The 16,389-nt window shown below is 38.7% G+C and overlaps 3 protein-coding genes across 13 annotated transcripts in view; 2 read left to right on the top strand and 1 right to left on the bottom strand.

Annotated features, from left to right (window-relative positions):
- Positions 1–9,128, bottom strand: part of inppl1b (inositol polyphosphate phosphatase-like 1b) — a 28,923-nt gene extending 19,795 nt beyond the window's left edge. For 2 of the 5 annotated variants that reach the window (XM_067599587.1, XM_067599584.1), the window contains exons 1-2: positions 7,442–7,532; positions 6,849–6,942 (exon numbers count right to left, since the gene is read on the bottom strand). Coding sequence is in view for 4 of the 5 variants with exons in the window: in XM_067599584.1 (XP_067455685.1) it covers positions 6,849–6,868 (20 nt within the window). In the remaining variant the exon portion in view is untranslated. Of the gene's footprint in view, positions 1–6,848; positions 6,943–7,441; positions 7,566–8,708 lie in introns of those variants that run through there. The other 3 variants (XM_067599583.1, XM_067599586.1, XM_067599585.1) reach the window with 3 other exon arrangements.
- arr3b (arrestin 3b, retinal (X-arrestin)) lies at positions 1,937–7,373 on the top strand. Of its 3 annotated transcripts, none has more exons than XM_067599589.1 (17): positions 1,937–2,026; positions 2,299–2,332; positions 3,585–3,615; positions 3,757–3,817; positions 3,916–3,960; positions 4,050–4,243; positions 4,357–4,416; positions 4,517–4,593; positions 4,697–4,832; positions 4,922–5,006; positions 5,149–5,221; positions 5,356–5,493; positions 5,662–5,739; positions 5,849–5,872; positions 5,971–6,024; positions 6,291–6,320; positions 6,882–7,373. In XM_067599589.1, the coding sequence occupies exons 2-16, from the start codon at positions 2,325–2,327 to the stop codon at positions 6,301–6,303; spliced, it is 1,077 nt and encodes a 358-aa protein (XP_067455690.1). In that variant the 5' UTR covers positions 1,937–2,026; positions 2,299–2,324; the 3' UTR covers positions 6,304–6,320; positions 6,882–7,373. The 3 variants fall into 3 exon arrangements, with proteins under 3 accessions (XP_067455690.1, XP_067455689.1, XP_067455691.1); XM_067599588.1 differs by having other exon boundaries at positions 1,944–2,022; XM_067599590.1 differs by lacking the exon at positions 6,291–6,320 and having other exon boundaries at positions 1,944–2,022.
- On the top strand, positions 7,806–15,844 carry rab41 (RAB41, member RAS oncogene family). 5 transcript variants are annotated; one of them, XR_010929676.1, is made up of 9 exons: positions 7,806–8,033; positions 9,183–9,241; positions 10,025–10,078; positions 10,369–10,474; positions 11,455–11,566; positions 12,012–12,105; positions 12,529–12,622; positions 13,532–13,598; positions 13,809–13,880. XR_010929676.1 is itself a non-coding variant. In XM_067599594.1 (8 exons), exons 1-8 carry the CDS (start codon positions 7,955–7,957, stop codon positions 13,871–13,873), a joined length of 636 nt encoding a protein of 211 aa, XP_067455695.1. In that variant the 5' UTR covers positions 7,806–7,954; the 3' UTR covers positions 13,874–15,844. The 5 variants fall into 5 exon arrangements, 4 of the variants coding, with proteins under 4 accessions (XP_067455695.1, XP_067455694.1, XP_067455693.1 ...); XM_067599594.1 differs by lacking the exons at positions 10,369–10,474; positions 12,012–12,105 and adding an exon at positions 11,008–11,113 and having other exon boundaries at positions 13,809–15,844; XM_067599593.1 differs by lacking the exons at positions 10,369–10,474; positions 12,529–12,622 and adding an exon at positions 11,008–11,113 and having other exon boundaries at positions 13,809–15,844.
- Positions 15,845–16,389: the final 545 nt, after the last annotated feature.

Below are 16,389 nucleotides of genomic sequence, written 5' to 3'. Positions count from 1 at the left end.
CAAGATATTTGTGGCTTTCTGAAGGATTTGTTGTTTGCAAAAAGAATTCAAATCTCTTTGTTTCACAAAACGAGCTCCTTCCGGGTCACATAGCTAGCTTGAGCGCCTTCCGGTTAGATTAAGGTTTAGTTTTCAGTATCTGATGACAGAGCCGCTTGGATACTTGTAGAGTTGTTTTAATAAAAGACTTCAAAAGAAACAACACAGTCTGTTCACACACTGTTCCTACAAAAGTGTTTGTGTGTTTTTATTGGAAAAGCCTGAGCAGTTTTCAGTCTAGGCAACAGTTTGCACAACCTTTCTTGCCAAATCGTGGCTGTAATTTTAATGTTACATTAAATCCTCACATAAAAGGAGCCACTGCTCCCACCTATTACCACTCTTCCGAAAGTAATCATTTGCTACAATTTCTTAGAATAACCTCTGGTACAGTGTATAGTCTTGCAGTCTGAAGAGTTTTTAACACGGTTTCTTAGCATTACTGGATTTCATTGCATGGAGGTGAATGTAAAAGTCATATGTGCTGCGCTAATGAAGAATGATCAGGAACTTAAGTTTAACGCATTAACCAGTTTAACGTTGGATTTCCCTGTCAGCTCCCAGCTGCTGGTCCGAGGGTGTACAGTAGCACTGTCCTGTCTGTCCACTGTTGACGAGATCTCAAACTTTGTCCCCATCTGACTGTTGAAAGGAGGCCAACTCATTATCTTAGGTGTCACGGTCTTCCATAAAACCTATCATCCAGCTCCCTCATTAATCAATCAATTACACCTGACTGAGGAAGTGAGAAGATCCTCCACTAGACGGATTTACCTCTACAGCTTGGGTGCCAACTCGAAAGCTGGATCCTGTGAATGATGCTGCCAGAGAATGTGTGTCCTGACCTACAGGCCAGGCTAAACCCCTGTGTACTCCCAAGATGAGGCACTACCTTCACAGAGACCAAGACTCATAGTGCATTCAAGTGATTCATGTCAACTCGAGTTAGATATTCCAGAGTTTATGATCAAGGAGACATTAAACTGATGTGTATCAAACATTTCAACATATCTAATGCCATTAACTTGCTAAAGTAACCTTGTTCATAACCATAAACAGTGGTATTAATTGGCATGATCATTTTGTAATAAGAGTGATACTATTTGCAAAGCCTTGTTGCTCGCACAGCAGTAAGTCAGCAGGTCACTTATATTTCTGTAAACCTGCCATGTGTACAGCTTGCACAAGGATTGGTAGAGGAGCCATCTGTCGTCCTAGCTACCATAACAACCAAAATCCAACTAATACCACTCTACTCCTGTCTAAGCCATAAGAAAGCAACTCCTTGAACATTCACGCATAATCCATTCACAACACAATCTTTTAACCTTAGTGAGGCTCTAACAGCCTTTTAAATCTATGTCACAGTTTGGGGAAATTACACCATCTCAGTATTTATCATCGAGCCACTGAAACCAATATTTTAACCAAATTTTATGATCATGGTTCTTAAAAAGACATTAAGGGAAAGTGGAAAGTTTGTCCCACTGCTATTTATAAATTATGCTGTCATAGAAAAATCAGATTTTTGAACATTTACATTCAGTAATAAAGAAAATTATACACAACTGTCTGTCATGACATTCAGTCTAAACACATATCAAAATATGCAGGACATACATTAGGAGGCCAAGTGACCAACGTAGTTTAATATCGGACATGGCCTGTTTATTGCCTTATAGATCTGTCCCACCCCCCAAACACTCAACTTGCCTGTATACGTCCCCGGGCTTACTCTTTTGAAGTCACATACACAAAATTATTTTTACTCGCTCTGTGGACCAAAACAGTAGTCTAATGAATTAATCAGATTTTCTCTAAAACAGCCGTCTTTGACAGGCTGTGTAAGCTGAGGGCAGGGCTCCAAGGTTGGGAGGTCATGGTATAAAGGCAAACGGGAGGCAGTGATTAGCACACACACTACACGCTGTCAACGCTGACGGATTACAGGAGACAACAGTAAGGACAGGACAGTAGAGCACGGTAAGTGACCAACAGCAACATTAGAAATAGTTGAGGAAATTATCATTCAACAGCATGACAATACAGTTATTGCACAGAAGAGAATCAGCATTTACTGAAGATTTTTCACTGGTGTTACTTCACATTTTATGTATATTGATTACACTGACAGAAACATGTGCTCTTTACATGAGAAGTTAGCCATAACATCAGGATCATCCTACACTGAACAGTCTACTGATTAGTATTATCAGTATCACATGCTTTGATAACTCATTTAATCTTTTTCATTTGCAGACTGGATCTATAACTTTGCCATCAACATGTCAAAGTGAGTATGAAAAGTTTTGGCTCATTTGCTACACTCATAATTGCAACATAGTTACTACTTTAGAATAGATGTTAAAAGCTATGCCTATTCCTTTTTAATTTACTTGTTTAAAGTATTAAAATGCCACAAAAGGAAGTTAAATAAACACACAACTGTAACAGTCATGATTTCTGATCTCAAAATAAACAGTATATTTGTGGAGATACCAAATGTTAACAATCTTCAAATTAACTTGTAACATTTGAGGTACTGTTTTGACGTTGTTCTTTAATAAACTGTTGTTTGATCCTTGACATTTGATGGGAAAAAAGAGTTGCTCAGGACCTATGCAGGAATTAAAAGTGATCATTCCTTCACAAAAGAGAAGCAGAGTAGCTTAGAAGTAACAATTTAACATCTTGGTGGAGGCATGCAGAGTTTCTGCGACTCTTCTTACATTTGACTCTTCCAGGATACGGATAAATCCTGATTAAGATGGATTGTGTGGATTTGATCTTGGCAGAGAGGTTTACAAGACAATGGAAAAGTTTTAACAGGATTACTTGGCACACACCAGAGAGAGGCAAACACCACCGAGGATTACGTGTTTGTTTGTGGCTGTGCGCGTAGAGCAAAGGGATAGTGGTTGCAGTTATGTAATCCTAGGAATGTTAAGGGAAACACTGGTTATTTTGGGATATTGATAAATCATTTAACACATTTTCCAAAACTGCATTGAACATTCAGCATTACAGGTCTACTCTCTGCAGAAATATCAGACGATTTGGTGGATTTGGTAATAATACATCACTACTATGCATCTAATTATTGAGGTATTAAGTTTATGAACAATACCCAACATATAACTGCTTACTTGATTAAATACTAAGCACAAGAGGACATTTTTATTTCAGATTATATTACTAAGTATTGCACATTAACTTTCCAAATCACTGTTGTATCTTAGGTCCGGATTAGACAGTGGTGTCAGCAGGTGCATTTCCATCCTGAGCACTAATCCGTGCTCACAGGAGTGGGATGGAGAGAGGGGTGGGGGGGTTATCCTATAATTGAAAATGACAACTGTGTTAAGTCAAAATCATGGCCTAAGACCACTTAAGAAGTGTGAAAAAGAAACTAAATTGTTGTGACTCAGTGTAGATAAATAAGCATTATGTCCTCAAAATCTTGTGTTTCTAATACATTTAGTTCAACTTAAAGTGTTGAAATAACAGTCTGCTTCACTATCTTTTCCTGTCCCCTCTCTTCCCAGGGTTTTCAAGAAGACCAGCGGCAATGGACATGTAAGTGGCCCCTGTAATATAGTCATTACAGGGAACCCTTTGAGGATAGGGAGGAGTGAAATTTATATGTAGCTCTTCCAACTCCCAGAAATAACTCCAAAAGTCTTGTAACCTCGGTCTGCTTTTCTCTGCTTCCCCCAGATTGCCTTGTACTTGGGAAAGAGAGACTTTGTGGACCATGTGGATTCAGTGGAAGTAGTCGGTGTGTGCAAAAGTTTTTGCTTGTGCATCCTCACATATATTTACATAAATGCGTGTCTCTGTGAAGTCTAATACTGTTGGCCCTCTTCTCATTTGCAGATGGGGTGGTTAAAGTGGACCCTTCTGGTCTTAATGACAGAAAAGGTATTTTTACCTCATTTACTGTCAGTGCTAAAAACTTACAGAGCCTGAATTTACCGACATACTCAAGATTATATCCTTTTCTATTGCAGTATATGTCTACCTTGCTTGTGCGTTCCGCTATGGGAGCGAAGACTTGGATGTGATTGGGCTCTCCTTCAGGAGAGACATTTGGATACAGCGTGTTCAGGTGTATCCACCTGTAGATGGAAACTCAACAAAATCACCGATGCAGGAATCCCTCCTGAAGAAAGTTGGAGAGCAAGGATATCCCTTTTCTTTCCAGGTGAGGAAGCATCTCACACTTTCCATATTATATCAAATCACTCCTGTTCCACAACCCAGTGTTATATTGATCACCCACAGATCATTACTTCATCTGTACTTTACTTGTTTCAGATGCCAACAGATCTCCCATGTTCAGTCAGCTTACAGCCTGGACCAAATGATAGTGGCAAGGTACTACTACTGATCTTTTTCATTATTTCTTCTCTTTTACTTTTGCTTTTAAATGTTTGACAAATTATTAATTATTCATTCGGATCTTGTTCAATTGTAGGCTTGTGGGGTGGACTTTGAGGTCAAAGCATACCTTGCTAATGCACCCAACAACATAGATGAAGTTGTTGAAAAGAAGTACGTATGCCCACAGTCTAGCCATACTGTCAAACCTATCTTGTATTTCAAGTAAATTAAAATACGCTAACGCTCTTTAATCTTTTTTTTTTCCTGATCTTAGGGACACTTGTCGCCTAATGATTCGAAAAATTCAGTTTGCACCAGCTAACAACAAAGCCGGACCCAAGGCTGATGTCACCAAGCAGTTTCTGATGACTGACAAACCTGTTCACTTGGAAGCATCCCTTGAAAAAGAGGTGCATTGGAGGCATTATGTGAATTATATTACAATAGAAATATGTAATAATGTAACATATGAATCTAAATAAATTATTATTCTTTTTAGATTTATTATCATGGAGATCCAATCACTGTCAAAGTAAAAGTCAACAATGAAACCACCAAGGTTGTGAAGAAAATCAAAGTCTCAGGTGAGTAGCTAGGAAAGGATTTAAGCTTGAGTGATGTTTAATTCTTGTGTCTGTGTGTAGTGTGTAAAGAATAAGTGTATGTGTGTATGTATATATGTTCAAGAGTCATACATTGTAACTGATAGTTTTTTTTTCTTTTTAGTTGAGCAGCTAACAAGTGTAGTGCTGTACTCCTCTGACACTTACAGCAAGCCTGTCTGCTCTGAAGAGTTTGGGTAAGGCTTTCACTGGAAATCCTTTTCTGTAAAACGTTCTCACATCCCAATATATTTATATTTTGTTTATAATGTATTGTTACAACGTACCATTATTTATTATTTCACCTTCTGCATTTCACTGCTCTACACAGGGAGACAATAAACGCCAACTCTACATTTGAGAAGTCCTTCCAAATAACCCCCCTGCTGTCCAACAACAAAGAGAAGCGAGGTCTTTCTGTGGACGGACGGCTAAAAGATGAGGACACCAACCTTGCATCCACTACCCTGTAAGCCATTCCAGGTCTTTCATCACAGGGCTTACAGTGAGAACCGAGACAGGCTCTCATCCTCTTACTGAGTGGCGGTGATACAACTCAACATTGTGTCATCCACTTACCGTGTCTTAGACCAAATCCTCAAGCTCTGAAAGGTAAACTATTCCTGTCATCTCACAGGAGTCAAGGTGAAAAGGAGGTGCAGGGAATCATTGTCGCCTACAAAGTCAAGGTCAATCTAATGGTGTCCAGCGGAGGGTAAGGCTTAACTGAAGAGTAAATATGCATGGACAATGTTTTTTTTTTAACATTTTGTGTCAAACTGTGCAGACTAAAGGTTTATTTTATTGTTTTTCTCTCACCAAAGCCTCCTGGGTGGCCTAACAGCAAGGTAAATATTGATTTCCTTACATTTTTTGTCATGTGTTTTTACGTTAGAAATATGCATTATATTGTTCTGATGATTTTTTTTTTTTTAATTATTTTTAGTGATGTGACCGTGGAACTTCCTCTGACTCTGATGTCCCCAAAACCTGCAGGTTAGTACAGTGTTTTGCCAATTCAATTCTTCTTGAGAAATTTCTCCTAAACAAAAAAGACAACATTTAATCTTCTGTCACTTATCTGATCTAATCTGATTGGCTCTCTCCTGTTATCTGTTCAATGCATTTCTTTGCTGCGTACTGAGCAGAAGTGTAAGTATTAAGAAGTCTCTCTGTGAACACACATATATCCGCCTGTGACTGTGATGCTTGTGACATGTTGCTGATACTTTTCTCTTGTTTGCTTGCATATTTTATGAACCACAGCAAATTGGATTAAAGGCCTCTTTAGTTCAGGTGAGGTCACTGCTGATTCAGTACATTTTGTGCTGTTCACTTCTTCAGGGGCTACAATGCATGTCACTTCTATGAAATACATACCTAATTTGAACACGATAATGTTAGATGTAGTTCATGACAATATATCATAATATAATCATAAAATTGTTTCATTTGTAAGACGAGCATTTGTATAATAAATAACATGAGGTATTCTGAAAGAACTATAGATCGCCCTTGAATAAGTGCACTGTTGTCCAATGTTTCACCATACTATTGCTGAAACATTGCTGCTCCATGCTCAATTCATATTTTCGGATATCCTGCATTAGTTACCCATTTAGAAATCTGTACAATTACAACTGTACAATTACAACTGCATGCACTAGATATATTGCTATATGCACGTTTTGCTGCAAAAGGGTCCGACTACACTATGTTCACAAAAAAATTGCATGTCAGCAGGTTTACACTTTTCTCTGGAAAACAATTTCATATACATAAAATGCACTAATCTGAGTGATCTTGGTGTGATGATGGACTCACAGAAGCAGGTATCTGTCCATTTCATGATCACAGAGCAGACATCAAAATTGAGGCCGTGGAAGCCTGAGACGACCAGCGAGGGAAGATCGCTGCTCTGACAGAGAAAACAGAACAAAGGAACTCAACATCAATGAAGAAAAGCACAAAGTGTCATTGAGTTATCACAACAGTCCTTGTACATATACATTTCTATTAGGCATTGCTGTGGTTGACAATAACCCCAGTTATTTTGTGACTTTTCTCTGAATGCCATCATAGGATGAAATAGAAATAAACATGTATTGTACATTTTTCTCTGACAAAGAAAACGTCCCATAGTATCAAGTGTAGACTTTTCTTCCCATGTGTTGTGAATACTAAAGTTGCAGAGACTCATTTATCCTTAATCTTTATTGCTGTGTCATTAGAGCCATGAGATGTTATGACTGACTGTCGAGCCGTTGGAGGATCATTCCCAAAATACTGTTTTGTGTAATTGTGTCACTCTTTAAAGACAAGAGAAGGGAATAAACACATTTTCCCCAATTACTTGTTGTTTGTTTTGTTACAAAAATTCCAAATTGAAATATATATGTTTAATATAACTGACTCACATAGAAAACCATCTGTTTAGAGAGCTTTCCTCTTCGTCTGCTTCTTCCTTTTCTTTTTGCCCTTATTGAACTGTTTTCTAAACACTCGCAAAACACTTTATTTATTTTTTACTTTATTTATTTAATATCATAATATTACTTAGCGTTAGTAAAATGTCAGCATCTAAAGCTGAATAAATATTTCAGTAAGCCTATGTGTAGGCTAAATGTCCATGACCTCTGTCTAGCCACAATCTATGAAAAATTATTTTTTTCGACCTATAACTTAAATGAAAATAAGTCTTAATGAAAATGTGGGCTTGTAAAAAGGTGTAACCGGTAACAGTTTCTTTTGCAGTCACTGCTGTTTCTTAGAGAATGCCTCATGGTTGCGCTATTTCACTTCTGCAGGTTTAAAAAACAAAAGCTCTGGCTAGCGCAGGATAAAGATATACACTACTCGCTCTTCTCCGGTCCAGACATCACATCATTAGCCAAGCTAGCTAGTTAGCTGTGTATTTTTTTTTTGACAAAATGTCAACCACAACCGGCGGCGGAGAGTTTGGCAACCCTCTACGAAAGTTCAAGCTCGTCTTCCTGGGCGAACAGAGTGGTAAGCTGGGAACAGTGCACCCTAACCAAGTGTTAATTTGGGCGGATGTAGGGAATATGTGAAAAGTGGCTACGATGAGCTAACTAGCTTCTAAAGCTAGCCTGCTGCTGGCTTGCGGGGTAAAGTTACCCTTCAGACATGAACGGCCAGTGATGATACGTAGCAAGAATTCAACATTTCAGTGTTAAGAAAGTGTCTAAAAGAGAGAAATATGAGAGCAAGATGATGAATCTGACAAATTTTCTCACTCGTGATGATGTCATTGTACTGCTTGCTAACCGCAGATTGCTAAATTAGCAAACATCTCGCTCTTCGTCTTACTGATAATTTCAAAGATTGATTTAAGTTAACGTAACATACCAGCACTGTTCGTGATTTATCTACAAATGTGTTTGCTGCCAAATTAAAGCAATGTATATTGGTCCTTGCTCAGCATCATCTCACCAATGAAACTAGCTAACGGTATCTGGCTAACTACTTTTAGCTAGCAGTTAGCTGAGCTAGGCTGAAATATACTAGCATTAACGGCAATATATGTTAACGGTACGGTATGTTAACATTCACCGCTTAATTGAAATCCTAATGTGGTTGTCAAGACTTTGTTACAGACATTTACTTCAAAAAATAAGCTCCGTATAAATATTTATCTTATTTGTTTTTGTAGCGCTACTTAACTCTTAAAGCTAGCTGTTGGCTTCTTACGGCAGCACCTTGCACAGCCACGTCGGCCAGTGAGTCTACAGCAATCGGCCTTTTCCCCGACCGGTCAGCGCTAGTTTACAGGGACGCATACAGACATTATCTTGGCGTGATTGTATTGTAGGGGTGCTTATCTACTTTGATAGTGACAGTCTGTGATAATGAAACAAATTTAGAAGTCTAGCCATTTTCATTTTCTGAATTTTGTGGCTCCACCCATAGTGCCAGCTCAGCGTGTGGGTTCAGCAGTCCACATTGCATCAGTGATGATAGCCATTTACTCACCATGTGATGTCACTGAGTCTTTTTTTTTTTTTTTTTTTTGGTCTTCTTAGAAAGACAAATTAGACTTTATGCAACTGGGTATTTAATATCAACAGTGGAGTTTTGCATATGATCTTTGAGTACCAGGACTAAAGTCTAAAAATGTCTGTCACTGTTTTTGTACAGTTGGGAAGACCTCGCTCATCACCAGGTTTATGTATGACAGTTTCGACAACACTTATCAGGTAAAAGCAAATACTCCAACTTGACATGGAACTAGTGTGCAAAGTAAATATTAAGAGTGTATTGTTATCAGTATACTGAATGTGCCAAAACACCTTTTTCACAGCAAACATTTTGACTTGTCAACCACAGATGTAATTAATAACTTTAAATATGTGCTCCAGTTCCTGTGCCTTTGGCAGTGTGCACTAGAGGTTTAAGTAATGAATCACTTTACCGATTTGTATCGTTTCGTTCAGTTGAGTTCAGTTCAAAGATATGAGTCACTGACTATGTTGATTATTCACTTTTTCCCTAAAATAAGCAATCACATCACTGTTCCAATGCACTTCAGTACAGTGGGTTTCACTGTCTTTTGATAAGGTTTTGACAAGGAAGTCATGTACAGTGAATCATGACTGTGCCAACAATGGTGCTCTCAGTTGCCAGTGAGGGGAAGCGCCACTGATTCGGCCAGCGACAATGGTGATTCAGTCAGTTCAGTTTTAAGATTCAGTGTTAAAAGATCTGTCCATACAAGTATGAACACCTCTAATGTGCATACTAACTTATTACTGACATGGCATACTGGAACACCCAGTTATGAGAGAGCCATCATTAATGTTAGCAGTTCCTACTTTAAAAACCCAATAAGTCAAAAATGTCTATTGTGAAAAAGGTCTGTAGAAAACTACATAAGTTGTTCCTTTATGTCTTTCTGTTATAGTTTATCTTGTCCATAGAGGTCAGTACTTTGTCAATTATTGTTCTGATAGCTATGTTTTGATGCAGTGATTGTTTTACAGGCAACTATTGGCATTGACTTTTTGTCAAAAACCATGTACCTAGAAGATCGCACGGTAAGCCTTTGTCATTGTTATTTTCATCATTCCCATTGGCTTAGAATTAAAATTGTTAGAAATTGCTTAAATCATGCTTCAGCTTTTAATGTAGTAGCCACCATTTATTTCCCTTTCACCATTTTACATTGTGTTTCTGAATTATCCTAGATTTTACTATTTATTTTTGTCACACATGTGAACGTGTTTTTAGTTCCCATCATTATTTCAAGTTTTTGCTTTCCTTCCATCCCCCTGGCTGGGTCATGAAATGTCCCCTGTTCCTACATTCGTTTCACGGCTGGCCACAGATTCGGTTGCAGCTCTGGGATACAGCCGGACAGGAACGTTTCCGCAGCCTCATCCCCAGTTACATCCGCGACTCAGCCGCTGCTGTTGTGGTTTATGACATAGCCAGTAGGTATCATGGCCTTGCCTCACCTCCTTGTCCTTCGCTTAGTATGTGCAAGGGCATAACATGCGCAAGGGCATAAAAGAGCATTTACTAGCCTGGCTACCCCACTGGACAGCATGATGAGGGGATATTCCCGGCTGTTCGCATCAGCCGTAGTGACACTAAAGCATTTCTCCAGCGATGTCCAGGGGGGTCTATGCTTCCTAAATGCTGTTATGTATGAGGCTGATGGAAGGAATAACAGAAAATGTCTTCAGATGTCACCTCAGATCATCTGAAACAGGATCTGCCTAAATAATGATTGAGCTGGGCCTCCATTTACATGTTTTTACATGCACAAAGCTGGTCATGCATAAAGCTGGTCATCTCTGACCCATTCCTCCATTTAAAAAAAAAAAAAAAAAAGCAATTTTCATCTCTGCTGCTTGGCTTGCAGTTCCTTTATGTCTTTCCTATTCGCCACTTTTTTTGTTCTGCCTTTCCCCCTCTTTATCTCCACCTCCTTGTCTTCTTCTTCTCCCGTTCCAACCCTCAGGTCCGGCTCCAGCTTTGGGACACTGCTGGACAGGAGCGTTTTCGTAGCCTTATTCCCAGCTACATCCGTGACTCTACCATTGCTGTGGTTGTTTATGACATCACCAGTGAGTCAGGGCTGTACTCTAACCGTTCTGTAGGGGACTAGCGCAATTGGAAGGACGCTGTCTTGGCATAGTTGCACTTAATATATTGCTGCTTAAAATCTCCCAAATTTCTAGAACTATTCTTTCCTTCTTTATTCTTCTATTCTCAATACATTTGCTTACTAACACATGAGTACTGGAGGAGCTGTTCTGACACAAGATGTTCTACCTTTTTAACCAAGAGTAATACCTGCTTGCGCACACTTTTAACTATAGCTAAAATACTGAATGCTTTCTGTCTTTTGGGGGCTACATGTGGCTAATGTGTAAAGTAATTTTGCTTTTTTTTCCCCCCTCTGCAGATCTTAATTCATTCCAACAAACTTCAAAGTGGATTGATGATGTTAGAACAGAGAGAGGAAGTGATGTCATTATCATGCTTGTTGGAAACAAAACAGACTTGGCGGATAAAAGGTACATGGTTGTATGAGATGTGTGAATGACATGTTAAAACTCTGTTTACCTAGATTGATGAATAGACTATAATTTAAAAATACTACTACAATTAGAAGTAGGTGGTATAATCTGTATAAACTCTGCCAAAGCCTGGAATCCCACTTTTCTTCCTCTCAGTGCACCTCATCCAATTTTGACTTTTATCATCCCTTGGTATTTTACATATTTTGTCTTTTTTTAATTACTGATTTAAGATCTTTAATTTATATATTTTTTATTTATGATTTGATCACATTTCTGTTCTGCCTTTTTTCTTTGCTTTTTTGTTACCTTTCATTATCTCTCCATGTCATTTTGATTTTTTTTTTTTGTTGTTGTTGTTGTTTGTGTGTGTGTTTCCCCACCCCCCCATACCACCACACTTCCCTCCCCTCACCCACCCCCTCTCCCGGGACCATGGCAGGCAAGTTTCTATTGAGGCGGCAGAGAGGAAAGCTCGTGAGCTCAATGTGATGTACATAGAGACCAGTGCCAAGGCTGGCTATAACGTCAAACAGGTTGGTGTCCAGCAACAGCAGGTGTATACTGACAAATGATCTTGACTGTTTCCAGCACAGGTCCCGATGTCCTTTAGGTCAGGGAGGCCCAACTGTGACGTCTGGAATATGTACAACTCCATGTATTCATTATATATGGATCAGAGTGCGACTGTTGAGTGAATGGGTGACCTATGGAGTCATTTTCCTGCTGCTTCATCTTTACTCAGCACAGCAGCCTCTCTCCCTTTGTCTTCCTCTCTGTCTGTTATAACTAAACTAACCTCTCTCTCTCTTTTTCACCCCAAAAAAGATTCTGTGTTGAGCTCTCTCTTTGTTTCTCTCTCCATCTCTTCCCTCTCCTTTTGGCCCGTCCTCTTTGCGATGTTTCTTTCCATATCTGTCTGTTCGTCCATCTCCCCCCTTCTGCCTCTACCTGAGCAGACAGATCACCACGGAGGAGGGCGAGCAGAGAGCTAAGGAACTGAATGTCATGTTCATTGAAACCAGCGCAAAGACTGGCTACAATGTCAAACAGGTAGAGATTCTGCTCTCTCAGGGTAGTTAAGCTCATTCTGCTCTCAAAGACTACACTCTCCTTTTTACCTCTTGTTTCCCCTCTTGTGGCTCATCATGACATATCCTAGCGTTCTCAGTACATATGAGTTGTGTTTTTCCCCCCACAAGCTTTGCTTGTATTAGTCTGGATATTGATTCACTTGTTCTGCACAGGTTTACTGCTACCGTGTTTATTCTTGCTCAAGTACTTCATGTCTGATTCACTAAAATTTCTGGAGCTTTCAAAAATGTTTTTGTGAGTATAATGGATCTGCTCAGTGGAGAAGGTTAGCACGACAACCTTCACTCTCATGCTGTTACCTCAACCTGTAATTACAGTCACATTCTGTGTCACTGCTTAACTGCTTCTTGTGTTTGCCTGTTCAATAAAATGCACTATTTAGGAGTGACTAGTTGACCACTTTCTGTCTATATACAGTATATCCCATTTGACAAAAGGGGTGGGTGATATGACGATACATACATAGAGATTATATAAATTGTCTATCGTCTCATTTTCCTATACTGTTTATGCTAAGTTAACTATCCCTTTAATATCCATTTGTATTTGGGCATTATGGATAATGTAGCAAATCACTGAGCATGACTGCATTGTGGCAATATTGGATTTACAGGATTTTTGCATCAATGTGATTATAAGTACCATTGTTTTTCAGACACTTTCAGACACTGCAACAGGTATTCCCAGCTGGTTATTTTAACAGTTTCTCAATTGAATTTCCAGAAATTGTACTATTCACAATATGTAACGTGCACTGTGATAGATGGAAGATTTTGTCCGAATCACCCACCCCTATTTTACAGCATTTTACTTTGTATAACATCCTTGTAAGAACAAACATTTAATTGTTCTTACTTTGTTTTATAGCTGTTCCGTCGTGTTGCTGCTGCATTGCCTGGTATGGATAGCACACCAGAGAAAAGCAAAGAGGACAGTATCCTTTTTAAAGTTGCTTCGACAAAAAATTGTCACCTTACTTTTGTCACGCTGTTAGTACCATGGCCTGGAATCATGTGCCTCTTAGTTTACTGTGCAGAAACGATAGTATGTTCACTGATGAGATGGTAGCCAGATAGCACTGCAGAAAATACTGAAGTGAAATTTGCACATTCATCGATGTTGTTGCTTAACCAAACCCTCGCAGTGATCGACATCAAACTGGAGAAACAGCCAGAGATGACTGTCACCGAGAGCAGCTGCTCATGCTAGTACACCTCACCCCCACCCAGCCTGTCTCCTCCCCACCAACAGCTTGTCTCTCAGTGGCCACTCTCTCCACCCCTTGGCACACTGCCATTGGAATGGAGGACCCGTCGTTTTTTTTCCCTTTTCAACTCAGTGACTTTTCAGAGTAACCGTGTGGATGTGCATTACTGTATTGAAACAGATTATCTGGGGAAAAAAAAGGTTCAAAAGTAAACATTTAAAACAAGGAATAAGTTCAATGATATGTTCAGATTTTCATCCAGTTGCATGGCATTATATGGGATTGCAGACTGACATAGCTAACTGCTCATGAGTTATTGCACAGTTCAGAATCTTAGTGCTGTTACTCTCGTCATTGTTGTAAAGTAAAACTGCTTTGGATTATTTAAATGACTCTGCAAGGTTGAGTTCTCAGCCCGTTACATGTATTTTTATTTTCTTTTCTTTTTTTTAAATTTTCAATGGAGAGTTTGCGTAAACATTCTCTAAACTATATCTTCTCTCAGATGACTGATTATTTCTCCACTTTGTCTTATTTTGAGGAAGTACAGACAGGATCTTACCAGTGAATTTCATCACATTGCCACATAAGATTCAAATTAACCCTTTTCACTGAGTATCAATGGAACCATTCATTAGATATTATCTTAACACATCTGTAGGCATAATCCGCCAAATACAACAGTGTGTTTAGTAAACTAGATTTACATAATTTTAGACCCTAAGCCAAACAGTGCTGCAAAAGGGATGTAAAACCAAGTAATGAGGAAATAGGGATCATTTCCATCAAAGGGAGGCCATCCCAAGTTCATTCGAATGGCTACTAACCTGAAACTATGTCAATAAATTTATAGCAACTCTCTTTCCAACGTTGTCAAATTAGCTGCACGCATACTAACATGTCTGAGGAGAAGTTTTTCAGTTATTAGATGCCCCTTAATGTATAAACAAAAAAGAAGGCCAGTGTTTAGTTTTTCCACATTGATGGAAAGTTGTCACTTTGGTCGCTATGACGTACCCACCATCTCATTGATAATTTGTGTTGTGTTGATTACACTATTGCAAGAACTTGCAGCATGCTCACCATGCAGGATTTATATGGATAAGAACACAGATGCCTTGCTTGTTTGTTCACCAACGTTGTGCACTGAATCAAGCCACAATATTGTAAAATATAAAAGAAGCCTGCTGACTGGTTCATGGCTTCACTAGTTGTTTTGTAGAGCTGGTAGATAAAGATTTTGTCCTCAGATACAGCTAACGCTTACTAACACCCTTGCTGTAAAAAATTGCAGAGAAGTTAGTTGCAGTATCCTTCGCTGTATTGCTATTGCCTGTGTAGGACTGTTGGTTTTATGTGTTTATTTATTTTGTAACTTGGACATAAATAACATTGTACGCTTGACCAAAAGTACAGATGCTGACACGCATGTTGGAAGTTTGTTTTATTTATTGTTTGCGTGTCTGCTGGGACTCCACCCAAAGGCAACATTTAGGCCTGGTAATGTTTTTCCTGTCGCACTGCTAGAAAGGACTTTTTGCAGTGTGTGTAGTCAGTAGTTTGGTTTACAGTCACAGGTTAAAGGCTGCACTGTCTCCAGACACACACAAATACACAAACACACACAGTGTACAGTAATACAAGCCAACTAACTAGCCATAGCACAACATAAGACACTGGTCATTTGCATAGTAGCTTGTTTTGAACTGTCAACATTTTAAAAATGGATTTAAAAATTTAAGTATTTAATTACATCAAACATTTTAACATGAGCAGCTCTTGTACTACTTGTCACGACTAAATACTCAGCTTTGTGCTATTCTGAATTGTGTCTGTCCATTTGAAATATGCTGTCTACTCGTGTTTAGCAACGTTTGTGTGAATACTATTACTATCTGATGTATAAAAAGGAGAGTTAATGAAACACAAGTGTAGGCTTATCACATGGAATAAAATAAAGATATTTCACCAAAGTGTAACCTCTATGATGCCTTTCTTTATGAAGCACTGACATAACAAAACATTCCATAACAGATTATATAACAGTGGTGTTTTGTCACCCAATTCCTTCTCAATTACTGAGGATTAGTTAACACACATAATGTTTTACTTGGTAATACAGCATATAATGAACTGCATACAGTACCTGAGTTTAAGTTGAACCTGTTATATATATATATATATATATAATAGGTGTGTATCTGTTTGAGTCACACATTGCCAAAGTAGACTGAAACTATTAAGCAATGCATCACAGACATGAAAGATTACAACAGAAAGGTGCGGCCAAGAACAGAATGAACACGAGCCGGCTTTACTCACTTTGACAATGTATTTTGGCCGAAGATATTAAAAGCTTGTGATGTAATAAAGCTGACTATAAATGGCAGGTTTATAAATGTTATTGCCAATATCTAAAATATAGGCCTATATACGCCTACTTGGATAATTTTGTGTGTGTGTATGTTCTACACATGGAGGGAAGAGCAAAGATGTCTTGGCCAGATGTAAAATAAAT

The sequence above is a fragment of the Thunnus thynnus genome, chromosome 9, assembly GCF_963924715.1.
Source record: "Thunnus thynnus chromosome 9, fThuThy2.1, whole genome shotgun sequence".
NCBI classification, from domain to species: Eukaryota; Metazoa; Chordata; class Actinopteri; order Scombriformes; family Scombridae; genus Thunnus; species Thunnus thynnus.
This window is presented reverse-complemented; position numbering and strand designations above follow the sequence as displayed.